This window comes from Pseudozyma flocculosa, assembly GCF_000417875.1.
Source record: "Pseudozyma flocculosa PF-1 unplaced genomic scaffold scaffold00002, whole genome shotgun sequence".
NCBI classification, from domain to species: domain Eukaryota; kingdom Fungi; phylum Basidiomycota; class Ustilaginomycetes; order Ustilaginales; family Ustilaginaceae; genus Pseudozyma; species Pseudozyma flocculosa.
The window spans coordinates 964506-978405 of NW_006920870.1; the positions used below are offsets into that span (position 1 = coordinate 964506).

Sequence of the window (13900 nt, forward strand, 5' to 3'; positions counted from 1 at the left end):
GAACAACCTCCTTTGGGTCCATGCTGATACAGGAGTGCGGACCGAGTCGGTACCAACGGCGGGCTCAGCGGCCGATTCGCACCACCTTCTTCTTCTGCCGCCGGCTGAGGTTGGGCATCTGCTTGTCCTGCCCCTTTTTCTTGAGCGCCTCGGCCTCGGCCTCGTCGTCTTCGTCATCGTCATCGTCTCCGCCACCGAGGCCCATGCCGCCGAGCATGCCGCCCAGCGGTCCGAGCTGCTCCATCATGCCTCCCGCTCCACCGGGCCCGCCGATGCCGGGCGGCATGCCCCCCATCGCCTCGGCCAGGTTCATGTTGAGCACGCCGCCCTCGAGGGCGGGCGAGTGCTCCGGAAGGCGGTCTTCGAGGCGCGGGGGGAACTTGATCGCCGCCAGCCTCTGACGGATCGGGTTGGGGTTGGGATCCCGGCGCATCCGGGCGAGCTCCTGCCTCTGCTTCCTCGTCAGCGACGGCTTGGACGGGTTGGAGGCCGAGGACGAGGACGAGGCGGGTTTGCGACCCTTCTTTGCCGCAGGAGCAGCACCCTCGGCGCGGGCCTTGGCGTTCTCGGCCAGTGCGGTGGCCTTGAAGGCGGCAGGCTTGACGCGCTTCGTCCTAGGCTCCAGGGCGGGCGGCTTGCCACCGCAGTTGGGCTGAAGGATCTCGGCGATGGCGTCGAACAGTTGCTTCTCTGTCGGGGTTGAGACGCAGCAGGTCGAGTAAGAATGAGCTTCAACGTCGGAAAGATCTTTTGGGGACCACGGTCGGGCGATCGTAGCACACTCACTGTTGCTGAACTTGGCATGCAGCGGCTTGCCATCCTCATCGAAGAGCTTGACCTTGACCCTGCCAGGGTTCTCCCAGTCCTGCGGGTGGGTCTTGTACGGCTGTCGGCGGCCAGAGCACGCGGGAACGAGCCCGAAAAAGCGATGTCAGCTTGAAGAAAGGTGCAATGGCGGCGAAGGCATCGCTAGCGGAACGGACGGGACGCACCTCCTGAATGTAGAGCAGGTTCAGCCTCCCGACGGCCTTGGCGATCCACAGGCCGGTCGGGAACGGGCTGGCCTTGTCGTAGGCGACCCTCCTGCACCCCTTGCCATAGTGGCGCTTGGCGTCAAAGTAGATCGGGTAGACGCTGATCCACTTCTTGTGCTCGTCGGAGCCTGCATCCTTGGCTGCCGCAGCAGACCTGGAAGCGGCGGCCGGGGGTCGCGAGGAGCCAAAGTCGCCGAGGCCCGCGGGCGCCTGGCCCTGACCCATCTGCATCTGCTCCATCATCTTCTGGAATGCGGCCATCTGGTCCTGTTGCGATGCCTGAGGTTGCTGCTGAGAAGGAGCGGCAGCGCCGATGGTCGGGAGGTCGAACTGTGGGGAACCGATGGGCAGACCGGGGTGCGCACCGCCAGAGGTCAGCTTGTGCGGTATGTCCAGGGCTGCCCGTGATTCACCGGCGTGCTCACATCGGTATCATCGTCAAAGTCTTCGACGGCTGCTTTGGGCGGCATCTTGGGCGACGGTGGGTAGGGTGCGAAGAGGTCGGATGGTCGCAGGTGCGATGCAGGTGACAAGGTCCAACGCCGCCGTCTCTGGTGGGCCGGCTGCGGGGTAGCGCCACGGCCTCTTTCTCGCACGAGAAATGCTTCTGTGCCCGAGGTTGGCTAGGGCAGCGAACAGGTTCAGGCCCTCACGGCACGGCCTGGCAGCATGCTGGCGTTAAGATTGGCGATCGCGATCGAGGTCGCAACCCATATTGCTCACTTCGCAGACCTTCAAGCGACGACCTGGCAGGCGGCGACGGACGGTGGATGGCCGGACCGCTCGTACGTGGTCGTTCATGCTGGCGGCCGAAGAACAATCCATCGAATCAAAGGCACAAACAGTAGTACGATCCACCTGAAGCGGTCATCGCGCGTTGATGGCTTTCGCGCGCCGAGTCTTGACCCAATCGGGGACTCCGGCAAGGCAGCAATGCGTATGAGCGTCCCGGTAACGCTGTCGGGTCGGACAGAGTTGTCCATACCTAACAGGGGCGAAGTAGTACCGAGGATCAGCTTAGGTGACGTTCGGGATGGCCTCGGGAACACCAGATGGAAGTCGTTAGGGGTCCGCGACCCGTGACCCGTCTGCCATCCGGGCGGTCACGCTGCGCCTACATCCTAGTACTACGTCCTCTGCCTTGGACGCGAGGGATCGCCCGCCAAGCCTGGTCGGTTTGGGGGGACCGCGGCCGCTGACGTAGATGGTGTGCCGATTGACCGTCAGGCATATGCATGGCCCATCGACGTCGGATCTGATACGTTCCTTGATTGGGGGCCATGCGGAATCTCGTCGCTACCGTTCCACGAGGTCAGAGGGTGACCTGGCCTTTGCCGCGCGCCGCCTTCCCAAGACGGCTCGGCCATCCTGCCATTCCCCGCGTGTTTCAGGGGAAACGCGCCCCATGGGGCCGGTTCTTGCTCTTGGGCGGTGCTTGGCCCTCTGAGCGTCGTGGATCGGCCTAGCCTGCCTGATGGACGAGCGGACGTACTGCCAAGCCGCAGAGCAAAGAGAGCTTCTACTGTACGCGGGGTTGTTCTTTAGCTAAGAGACACGCCCGGAGTCAGGCAAGGCTTGGCGGGGGATGCCGTACCAGCTGCCGCGGCGGCCCGCACTCAAGACCATCAAGGCGAGCGAAGAGCCCGCTTTCGGCCCGGCGCTTTTGCATGACGCTTCTCAGACTTCTGCGAAGCGAGCGAGCAAGGGACTCGAGCGCAACAGGCAGGCGGGCAGAGAGGCGGCAACCCGAAGCGGGGGAGGGGGTCCAGACCAACACCGAGCTCAGCCTGCCTAGCCTGTCACCGCCTGGCTCGCTCTGCGTTCCGCCTCGCCTAGGATCGTGCTGGGTGGACGAACCCCTCGTGCCATACAAAGAGAGTCTGGTCGACCGGCCTACCCCTCATCGCCAGCCCAGCATCCCAAGCCACCACCGCCGTCGCCCGACGCTGGCCTTCGTCGCCACCACGATCTCCTCTCACCCACGCACCCGAAGTCGATACCGGCGGCCTGCCCTCATCGATAAGCATTGTGACCCACCTCCGGGCCCTTTGTCCGTCAACGAGTCGTGTCACGAACCCCACCTCGCTGTCGCCGAACGGGCATCGGCCGCACCCTCGTTCATCGCTCCACGCCGCTGACCCACGGCTCCGGCACATCCTCATCATCATCCTCGCTGCGCTGCGTCGCAACCATCTGTCACGATTGCCGTTCAAAGGGGACACCCGCTGACCGAACTCGGGAACGGGCGCCGACGAGCCGCTCGGCGTGGCAGTGCAGGACCGTACCATCCCTGATCAGGCCGACAAAGGGAACGCACGCCGGAAGCCTTCCGGTGTGGGTGACCCAAACGTGTCAAGATGAGTCAAGACGTTTCGGAACGGCCGCACACCGGCCACCGTCGCAGGCGCACCATCGACCACCTCGACCTCACGCTGCCGCCGACTCAGATGCCTGCCACCACTGACATCGAGACGACCGACAGCAGTCCTCGTCTGCTCCTCTCACCGCTGTCGCCGACCTCTGTACTCGACAGCTCCAGCATCATCGACCACACCAGCGGTCAAAGCCCGCAGCGATCCAGGGTCAGGTCTCGAGCTCAGCGTCCGGGCTTCCCTACGGCCAGCTCCTCTTCGCAACCGCCCCGCTCGCCCAGCCACAAGATTGCTCAGAGGCTGGCCTCTCCGCCGATATCGCCAATCGGGTCTAGGTCCGGCCTCTCGCGCATCCTGGCGCTGCACGAGGACGACGAGCAGCCCCGCTCGAGCCCCGCGACAAGGCCGAGCGCTCGTCTCAATAGCGACTCGATCCTGCCTGTCAGCTCGAGCGGCCTGTTTGCAGAGCTCGGCCGCACGCCGACGACGCCCGACAGGTCGCACCACCAGCGGCACGCATCCGCTAGCGCCATTGCCAGCTCGTCGAACCTCCTCTCGCGCTCGACGTCGCTGCGGTCGGACCGAGCCGACCGATACCAGTACGGATCCCGGCACAGCCGCCACCGGACCATCGGCTCCTCCGAAGAGCTGCCCCTCTCCGCCGCGACTGCGACCCCTCCGCGCGATCATCGTGACTGGTCGGCGAGGGCCCGGCGGTGGTCGTCGTCGATGTCGAGGAGGATGAGCATCTCGGCCATCAACGAGACCATCTCGTCCACCACCTCGCCCTACCTCAAGGCCGGCCTCGACGAGCTCAGGTCCATCTTTGACGTCGACACCATCGGCCTGGGCGGCGAGTCCCGCGACCAGTATCGCATCAGCGCAGGCGACCTGGAAGAGTGCTCGGTGGCCAACGACGACGACGACAGCTCCGCCGACGAGGGCTCGGCACGCGGACACGCCCCATTGCGAGCCTTTCGCCCCGGCACATTTCAGTTCCCCCGACGGCTGGATCTCGACGACGCCTTTGACTCGCCTCAGGACATGTCGGAGCATTCCTCTCGCAGCCTCTCCCGGCAACCTACCGTCGCCAGGCCAGCGAGCTCGGCGCACCGCCACGCGAACGGTGCAAGGGCCAGTCGTACCGGGTCCGGCGCGGAGGCGGTCGCTCCCGATGCCGAAGAGAGCCGCGGCTCGACCGAGCACGACAAGGGCCGCACACTCGCTCCGGCCTTGGCACTGCCGCCACGGCAGGCCAACGAGAGCAGGAGCCCACGCAAGATCGATGGTACTAGCAGACCGAAAGCAGGACTCAGCGACTCACTCTCGAGCCCTGCCATCACCGCCGTGGGCCTTGCGGCCATCGCCATTGCCATTGTCGCCCTCTGTTCGCTCGAGGTCAGCATTCGTGAGTATCTCCCGATTCTTTCGAGTCTGGTTCCGGAACCCAGCTCGCTCACGGGCGCTGACGTGCGCACGCTGTGCCTGCCCACTGCCGCCGCCGCCGCCGTCGACTACAGATCCCGACGCGGCTTCGTTGCCCCTGGTGGCCTTCATGCTGGCGCAGCCCGTCTTCGCCGTCGCCGGTCTCGCGGGCTTGCTGCTGCAGAGGCGATGGCTCATGGATCTGTCTTCGCGCCTCGTGCGGGCTCACGTCCTTTGCCAGGTGCTGATCGCGCTGGCTGCGCTGCGCAACCTCAGCTCTTCCGCCATCTACCACCACCGTGCCCCGCTCACAGCCGCTTCGGCGCTCGCCGTCGACGGCAAGCTGATCACCAAGCTGCGCTTCAGCCGCTTTGACGCAGACGAGGACCCCAACCCTTATGTTCCGACCGCGTTCGACCCGGCGACGACACCGCACCAGTCAAACGTCGGCTCGCTTCAGGACCAGCTGACCTACCTCGCCGTCTTCGTGGTTCAGGCTGCGCTGCCGCTCCTCGCCGCCCTCTGGGCCCAGTACGCAGTCGCGATGCGGCTGTCGTCGCTCGCCGTCTTCCCCGTCGCCGCGGGCGCCCCGCAAACGGGAAAACCCTCGGCCGATGGCCGTCCCAGCAGGCAGCCGAGCACATCCCGACGCGCACCCTCGACGACCCTAGACATGCCAGAACAGCAGCAAGAGGCGCCTCGGGAGCTCAAGCTCGCACCCGCACCCATCCTCGACTTCGAGCTGGATCCAAGCGACCTCACCTCTCGCCTCGAGCGTGTCCGGACGGACAGCCTGCAGAGTGGCACGGCGGAGCCGCCTCGCTGATCGTTCGCTGGACTGCAACCTTCAAAGCGACCTCTCTCACGGTCGAGGCATCTGGTCCGTCCTTCGATCTGGAGCACTCTCAGAGCGCCGCAAGCTCGTGGTCAAGTCTGATGTCGCCGCCATCATATCTCAAGCCGTTCGGTCGACCTCACAGCTCGGAGCTCGCCCGAGCAAAGGCTTTGGTCGCAAAGACAGGCAACAAGTCTCGGGCCTGGGAATGTGGCGACGCCCTGCTACCTTAACTCCTCCGGCAAAACGTTGGCCTGCATTAGAGATTGGGCAGCATCAGCATCTTTCCCCCCATTGTAGAAGGCGCCGTCATGGACACTCGGCCCGGTTTTTCTGTTGGGTAGATGTACCGTCGCCCCCGCCTCTCCCTTCGTTCCCGTGCCATCGGGGCCATACGCTGGACGTGTGGCCCATCATCGGCCGCAAGAACATCTGCTGTATACTACCCCTTCCGCGCCTGTAGTACACAGTCACATACACACGCTCTCTCTCGCTTTGATCCGGCTGCCAACATTGACTGTGCTTGCTCTTGAAGGGGGCTCGTTCAGTGTGTGAACAAGCTCGGAGCGCTTGATGCAAGAGTCAGGCTGCATCGTGCACCCGCTCTTGCATCTGCCCCTGTCGTTCCCTGACCGTTGTTGTTGGTGCTGCTGCAGCCCTTTCAGACTGGCTCTAGAGGCAGGCATAAGCTGTGGCAGAGCAGCAAGCTTGTTTGCTTGGACAGCTTCAACTGTTCCTGCAACCACTTTATCACAACAAGTGAGCTGCATCTGCCCTGGCATCAGCTTTATCAAGTCAGATTGATCAGCTGCCGCTGGAGTCCGATGCCTGACTGCATCAAGGCCTTTCTCTGGCATGTCATTTGGCAGCGGTCCCACTACAGCACCTCGGAGGCTGGGTACAAGGCAATGCTGCGCTTTGGATGCGACAGTCTTCCGCCGGCGCTCGGGAGCACAGCCAAGATCCCCGTGCGCTACCCAACTCTGCGCAAGCACCTCGGGCTCGACCGCGACCACATCATCGCGTACCTGGTCGAGAGGCCCTGCGTGTTCCGACACATGCAGATGGCCTGGGACAAGGCCACCAGCTTGTGTGCATACTGCAAGCTGCAGGAGCACCTCAAGCCGGTGGCCGTCCAGGAGGCCAAGGCCCTCATATTGGCCACAACCAAGAAAGCCATCGACCTTGGTCAATTTGTGCACTTCTTGCGCAGCCGCGCAGGAGTCCACCCAATCCTGCTGGATCACTACGCAAACATGACCACGCTGGCAGGTCATCCCCTGTACCGCAAGCTCAGCCTGAGCCTTTATGTCCGTGCCCAGCGTGCGATGGCCGACCTCGCCAAAGGACTCCACCGCTGCTTCACTGGGCCTGATGCTCAGCTGACACTTTGCATTGGGGATTTGTCTGCATGGCACACAAGGGGTCACCCCCCGCAGCACAGCATTGGGCTCCGCTGGCAGCTGTGGGCCCATGGCATCTGCGTCCTTCTTGTCAACAAGGCATAGGGCAAGTGGAGTCAAGTACAAGGTCATAGGTCACTTCAGGTGAAGGTCTGGTGCCTGCAAAAATAAGATGTGCATGATCCTCGTGGTTGAAAGGTGATGGTCGTGCATGCTTGTTGAACAAGAAGAAAAGCAGCAGTCTGTTCAAGCCCTCATGTGGCCAGTACAAGGTCATGTCCATGTGTTGAGGCTCACTGTGGTACGTGCAAGCCCTGCTGCTGGACCACTGCTTCAGCATCAACTTTGAGAGGAGGTGATGGCTCACAGGCGTCCTGATGCAGCTGATGACACAGTCCCCTGAGGCGAGAAGCTTGTTCTCGTCTCGTTGGCAGGTTGCTGCAGCAGCCGGCTCAAACTTGATCGCCCACAGATGCTTCGGTCACCCACCGGCGGCAGCTTCTCACAACTCGGCCAAGTCTTGCTGCGTTCACAGCTTCAAGACCTCTATCATACAACTCCGCCTCAGTTCGGCCATCGTCTAAAGCTCTGGGAAAACGTCGAGCCTGCGCTGAGACCACAGCGGCATCTCCCTTCGTGTGTTTTCGAGCGCGTCGAGGTCGATGTCGGCCAAGCAAAAGGTGGGCTGGTACGGCTGGATGTCGCTGTGGTGGCGGGAGGGAGAGGTCGCTGTGTGTCAAATTGCCGGCCAGATCGCTCGGCTTCGGGCTGCATACTCACGGGCATTGTGCGACGACGGAACCCCAGGGATCGACGACCATTGCGTGGCCCCATCTGCGAAGGTCGGAAGGCACCGTCGGCTCGTCAGCGAACGAGCAAGGGCCGTGGAAGCTTCCGACGGCCAACGATACTCACGATACTCTTTTCGTGCCGTCGTGCGCTCCAACCTGGGCAGCCGCGAGGACATAGGATTGCGTCTCGATCGCTCTACTGCGAAGCAAAACGTCCCAGTGGGCCGCTCCCGTGCGGACGGTGAACGCCGATGGGTAGGTCAAGACTTGTGCGCCCTGGCGGCGAAGGGAGAGCGACGGCTCGGGGAAGCGGAGGTCGTAACATGTCAGAAGCTGCCAGAGCAGCGCAGGGGAGGCGTGTGGGGCCCGTGTCAGATCGCGCTGCCATCGCGGCAGGATACGGTATCATCGGCAGCGAAAAAGGCTTGGCGCGTGTCCGGCACCTACACCAATCTTTCCGATGGGCGAGGGTCGCGGCGAGAGCAGCTCGCTGCCCTTGATCGTTGAGTCGCTCTCCAGGATCTTTAGGCCGCCTTTGATATCTACATCGAACAGATGGAGCTGTCGCGAAGCGGACCCGGACGGCGCCGTGACGATCAGCAAGCGGGAAGCCAGCGCAAGCATCTGCGTGGACGGCCTTCTCACCTTGCGGTATTTGTCGAGGATGTCGCCTTTCTGGTCGATGAGGAGCTGCGTGTTGAAGCAGCGGAGCCTGCCGTTGTTGTCCCGCTCGTCGGCTTGGTCCTGCTCCTTGCTGGGAGGCTCATGGATGCCGACTGAGACATATACCGAGGCTTCCTTGGCAGCGTCGCGGATCCCCTGCACAAACGAGGCGTTCTCGGGGGATCTCGTGAGCTGGGCGACCGCTGTCGTCGGGGCAATAAAGTCGGTGGCTTCGGGCAAGAAGACGGCCTTGGCTCCAGCCGCTGCTGCACGCCTGTGGAGCATGCCTGCGTCAGTAGCGGCCAGGAAACGAGAGATGCACCGAGCACGGCTCACCTTATTATGCCGACGGCGGCGGCGAGGTTATCGGCGATGATGCCCGTCGAATTGAGCTGTGCGACGGCGGCGACGACCATGGCGAGGGGTGTCAGTTGGTGGTGGTAGGTAGCGAGGGCGGCGGTGGCGGTGTTGAGGCCCGTCCGTGAGGGTCCGTGCAGGGTCTGGCCCAGGCCTCCACCGGCGCGGGATGCCGGCGGCCGGGCAAATTTGAGGCTTCGCCGCCTTGCTTTGCTTGGCTTCGACGAACCCCATCACCACCATCTTCAGTACCTTCCTCGCCTCTACCCTCCCTTGCTTTGATTCTGTCGCTCAAAGTCCACGTCGCCCGCTGTCTGAACTGCCATACGGCTCAGCAGCCAGGGCCGTTCCTCGTCCTGCACCGCCTCAGCGTCCTCCGACTTCGAGGTCGAGCCACCAAGAAGCCGCCTTGGCCCTGCCCGGCTCGAGGCTCGCGTCGATGGCCGCTCCTTCGTTCCCGCTTCCGCTGCATACCTTCGCCATAGACTGCTCGTAGACATGGCCGACACCCAAAACAACCAAGAAGCCGACGAGTTTGGCGCTCTGGCGCACGAGGGCGTCTCGAGCCTGCGTTCGCGCTTCGAGCAGCTTTCGCAATCGGAGCGGCCGCCCGCGGGCGCTTCCTCGGCCACCGTCGGATCGCGCCCGTCGTCGAGCGCCGGATTTCCCCGCCCGTCTGGCGCACGCTCCCTATCGGCTCGCCCGCCGCCCTCGCAGCATGCGATGACGGTCAGCGGCGGAGCCAGCGCCGACGTCGCCGCGACGCCCTCGAGCGCCGGGACGTCATCGCTGCGCCAGCCACCACCTCAGACGTCGTCTTCGTCTCGCAGCGTGTCGCCTCTTCCCGGATCATCCGCGAGCTCCGCTTCCGCCGACGCCAACTCCCGCCCCGCCCACACCAAGAAGCCCTCGGATCAAAAGGCGGTCAAGCAAGCGCCGACCGCGTTTGGCGCCGCGCCGCCCTCCCTCATCATCAACAAACCGGCGACCGCCGGGCAGCATCATCCCAGTGGCGGCCGCAACGCTGCCGCTGCCACTGCCGCCGCGACGCCACCGCAACCTCAGCAGCCTGCCTCGGCGCCGACAACAACGACCAAGGCGTCGTCCTCGACGACACCGAGCATCAAGGTGCCGCCGCCTCGGCCGCCCAAGCCGGCGGAAAAGTTCAAGATCCTCGACGATGCCGACCTCGAGCACCTCCGCTCCCAGGCCCGCGTCGCCTCGCTCGCCAGCAAGTTCACCCATGGCGCGCAGGAAGGCGCAGACCGTTTCTCGATGGCCATGAACCAGGCCTTTTCGAGCCAGCATGCACGGCAGCGCTCCCATCCGGCGGAAACGACGCTGCGCGCTCCGTCGCACAAGGACGCGCCGCCGCGGCCTGCCATCCCGCCCAAGCCGCTCAAGGGTGACCCTTCATCGGATAGCCTGCTTGCCATGCCCGGGACCATGGCGGCGCTGGCCATCGATGCGGACGGATACTCACCCGAGGTCGATGGCACTTCGTCAGTGCTATCATCTGGCCCGTCCGGCGCGCCCCCGCCGCTGCCCTCGAGGACGCCTGACAAGTCTGCTGCCGACTCTGTGAGGCGACGTCGGTTCAGTCTGTCGGCCTCGAAGAGCACCGGCAGCTTGCCGCTACTGCGCGATCCGCTGGACGACGATCGTACACCTCCACTCCCTCCCCTTCCAGCCCGCCGCGGCCCGGGCGCTGCGCCAGAGATCAACGCGGCGCCATCCCCAGCAGTGCTGCCTCCGCCGCAGCGCGTCCAGCCGACCGCGACTGCGGCGGCTGCAACGTCCGCGCCGGTGTCTCGGAGCGTCTCCAGTGCATATTCCATCCCCACGACGACGACGGCATCCGGTCCCGATGTTCCCGCGAGGAGCGGCACCGGCTATACGATCCAGCCACCTCCCCCGCCTCCGGGCGGCGCACGCTTGCTCGAAAGAAGCCACACGCATAGCCGCTTCTTTTCGTCGACGCACTCCTCGACACCGGCCAGGCCTCCTGCCCGCGACGACGGGAGCGACTCGTCCGACGAGGACGAGTACGGCGAGATGGCGGCCCACCTGCTGCCTCCATCGAGCCTGGCAGGCCCGCTCAGCGCAGGACGACCGGCAGGCGCGCTCGGTATGCCCTCGGCCGCCGAGCTGCCGGACACGTCGCGGGCGAACCGCCGAGCTCCCAAGTTCTCGCCGGACTGCACCACCGCTGCGAGGGCCGCCTTCCAGTGTTTTGCGGCTTGCGGGCACACGGTCGTCACCGGCAGCGGAGACAAAGTCAAGGTCTATCGCGTCGGCGAGCTCGCCACGGGACTGGGCGAGAAGCTCTGCACGGTCGGCGAGCACGGCAACTCCAAGGAGCTCAAGCTGACGGCGCTCGAGTTCCGCCCGCCGAACCACGGTGTCCCTCCCGTCCCGGCCATGGGGATACGCTCGCACGGCGAGACCGCCGACGAGGGCCGTTACCTGTGGTGCGGCACGAAGGACGGCCATCTCTGGGAGCTGGACGTGGCCGAGGCCCGCACGGTGCACTCGAGAGTCAATGTGCACTCGGCGCCGATCCAGCTTCTGCGCAGGATCGGCAACAAGATGATCAGCATGGACGAGTCTGGCAAGATTTCCGTCTGGCTGCCGCAGGCCAACGAGGACCCCTCGCTGCAGGGTCTGCGCCTATCCAACCAGCCCATTACGCAGCGCATCGCCCTCGAAAAGGGCTCGTTCGCGGTCATGCTTGGCCAGCAGCTGTGGGTTGCGGGGCCCGTCAGCCCGCGCTCCGCCAAGGACTACAACGGCAGCAAGGGCCCTCGGATCCGCATCTACAACCCCTTTGCCGACGACAAGCCGTTCAACGCCACGTCCAAGGCGGTTATGATGCCGCCCGAGATGGCCAACGGCGTCGGATCGGTGACGGGCGGCACTATCGTGCCCACCAAGCCGGATCGCGCTTGCCTGGCCCACGACTCGGGCCACGTGTCGATCTGGTCCAGGCAGACGTTCGAGTGCATCAGCGTGCACAAGCTCGGCCCCGGCATCACTGCGGTCGCGGGCGTGGTCAAGTACCTGTGGGCGGCGAACCGGAGTGGCAACATCGCCGTGTACGACATCGACGCGACGCCCTGGCGGGCACTCAAGATCTGGCCGGCGCACAAGGAGCCGGTCATGTCGATTCGGGTCGACGAGCATGGCATCGGCAAGGTGGGCCGGCTGCAGGTCGCTTCCGCCGGCCTCGACGCGACCGTCCACCTATGGGACGGCACGCTCAGCTTCGACTGGATCCAGCTCGAGAAGAGCAAGCGCGAAGTCGAGTTCTGCACCTACCGCAACCTCAAGATCCTCCAGGCGACATTCAACGTCGATGCGGCCAACCCGGTCGACCTCGAGACGTCTGCCGAGAACATGGAGCTCTTCCCGAACATGCTGCGCAATGCCTGCGCGGTGGGCGGCGATCCCAAGGCGGGCGGCGTGACGCCGGACCGTCCGCCGGATATCATCGTCTTTGGGTTCCAGGAGCTCATCGACCTCGAGAGCAAGAAGCTGACGGCCAAGAGCCTCCTGCTCGGTAGCGGCAAGAAGAGGGCCAACGACTTTGGCGATCGAGTGTCGCGGCAGTGTGAGTGTCTCGCGCCTTTCTACTCGCCTTCGCCGCTGCCAGCCTGCTGACCCTGAGACCCGTACTGCGTTCACCTGGGCCATCAACAGACCGCGCCTGGCACGACAAGCTCACCTCGCTGGTGCGGCTCGCCATGCCGCCGACGTGCGGCTACCTGCTGGTACAGTCCGAGTCGCTCGTGGGTCTGTTCACCTGCGTCTTTGTCAAGCAGGCGGAGTTCAAGCACGTCAAAGAGACGGCCATCTCGACGGTCAAGACGGGCATGGGAGGGCGGTATGGCAACAAGGGCGCCGTCATCGCCAGGATGGTCATCGACCACACGAGGTGAGTCGCTTGTCAAGTTGCTCGCCGCTCGCTTGCGGATCGTCTCCGTCTTCGGCCGTCGGCTGATGCTGACAATCTCTTCCTTGCTCTTCACGTCGACGCGGCCGCAGTCTCTGCTTTGCCAATTGCCACCTCGCAGCGGGTCAGAAGCACATCAAGCAGCGGAATGCGGACGTCGCAGACGTGAGTCGAGTACTTCGCCGTCTGCTCCACCGCCTTGCGGGTGACCCGACTGACACGTTCGCTTTGCTGGACCCCATGCAGATCCTCGAGTCTCCGACCGTCTTCGACGACCACTATGCAGACCCCGCAGCCTATGTTGGCGGAGGCGACGGGTCCATGATCCTAGACCACGAGCTCTGCTTCTGGGGCGGCGATCTGAACTGTGAGTCCGCTTGCATTCGTACGCCCTGCCCGCCGCCGATCTGGAGACTGGCTGAACGATGTCTACGCTTGCCCGCCAATGCGCACCCGCAGACCGAATCGACTTGAAACGCGACACGGTGCTGAGCGCCGTTGGCTCGAGCCGGCTCGGCCCCTTGGTCGAAGCTGACCAGCTGCGGCGGGAGCTCAAGAACAACCCCACCTTCCGCCTCAAGTCGTTCAGCGAGGCGCCGCTCAGCTTGTGAGTTGCCCCGAAGTCATCCAGCCCACCGCGTCGACTGTGCCGGACGAGGCTGACACCTCGCCACACCTCCTACCCTGCACCGACAGCCTGCCGACGTACAAGTACGACCGGGGCACGCACGAGTGGGACACGTCTGAAAAGTCGCGCATCCCCGCGTGGTGCGACCGCATTTTGTGGCGCTCGCACAATCCGGACCGCATCCGCTGCCTCGAGTACCGGCGCTGGGAGGCGACCATCAGCGACCATCGCCCCGTCACGGCCATTTTTGAGGCCAAGGTCAAGGCCATCGACCCGGCCAAGTCCAAGGTCGTCGAGGACGAGCTCAAAGCCAGGTGGGCCACGCTCGAGCACGGCATCCTCGAGACTGCGGAAAAGTACTACGACGATCCCGTCTGAGAGAGGCAGCGCAACCTTTTGCAATAGAGAGTGTCATTCGCATGTTCCCACACCCAAGCGAG

At 64.4% G+C, this 13900-nt stretch overlaps 5 protein-coding genes across 5 annotated transcripts; 3 read left to right on the top strand and 2 right to left on the bottom strand.

Annotated features, from left to right (window-relative positions):
* Window positions 1-64: 64 nt before the first annotated feature.
* PFL1_00975 (uncharacterized protein) lies at window positions 65-1504 on the bottom strand (the record flags this gene model as incomplete). The annotated part of the gene is made up of 4 exons (XM_007878475.1): window positions 65-690; window positions 787-886; window positions 993-1364; window positions 1460-1504. The coding sequence occupies 4 exons, from the start codon at window positions 1502-1504 to the stop codon at window positions 65-67; spliced, it is 1143 nt and encodes a 380-aa protein (XP_007876666.1).
* Window positions 1505-3391: 1887 nt separating this feature from the next.
* Window positions 3392-5657, top strand: PFL1_00976 (uncharacterized protein; the record flags this gene model as incomplete). The annotated part of the gene is made up of 2 exons (XM_007878476.1): window positions 3392-4814; window positions 4927-5657. 2 exons carry the CDS (start codon window positions 3392-3394, stop codon window positions 5655-5657), a joined length of 2154 nt encoding a protein of 717 aa, XP_007876667.1.
* A 917-nt stretch (window positions 5658-6574) lies between these two features.
* Window positions 6575-7174, top strand: PFL1_00977 (uncharacterized protein; the record flags this gene model as incomplete). Its single annotated transcript, XM_007878477.1, has 2 exons — window positions 6575-6976; window positions 7106-7174. 2 exons carry the CDS (start codon window positions 6575-6577, stop codon window positions 7172-7174), a joined length of 471 nt encoding a protein of 156 aa, XP_007876668.1.
* Window positions 7175-7649: 475 nt separating this feature from the next.
* On the bottom strand, window positions 7650-8939 carry PFL1_00978 (uncharacterized protein; the record flags this gene model as incomplete). Its single annotated transcript, XM_007878478.1, has 6 exons — window positions 7650-7773; window positions 7850-7903; window positions 7985-8193; window positions 8308-8421; window positions 8506-8797; window positions 8860-8939. The coding sequence occupies 6 exons, from the start codon at window positions 8937-8939 to the stop codon at window positions 7650-7652; spliced, it is 873 nt and encodes a 290-aa protein (XP_007876669.1).
* Window positions 8940-9378: 439 nt separating this feature from the next.
* On the top strand, window positions 9379-13838 carry PFL1_00979 (uncharacterized protein; the record flags this gene model as incomplete). Its single annotated transcript, XM_007878479.1, has 6 exons — window positions 9379-12490; window positions 12580-12814; window positions 12925-12997; window positions 13079-13199; window positions 13292-13439; window positions 13529-13838. The coding sequence occupies 6 exons, from the start codon at window positions 9379-9381 to the stop codon at window positions 13836-13838; spliced, it is 3999 nt and encodes a 1332-aa protein (XP_007876670.1).
* Window positions 13839-13900: the final 62 nt, after the last annotated feature.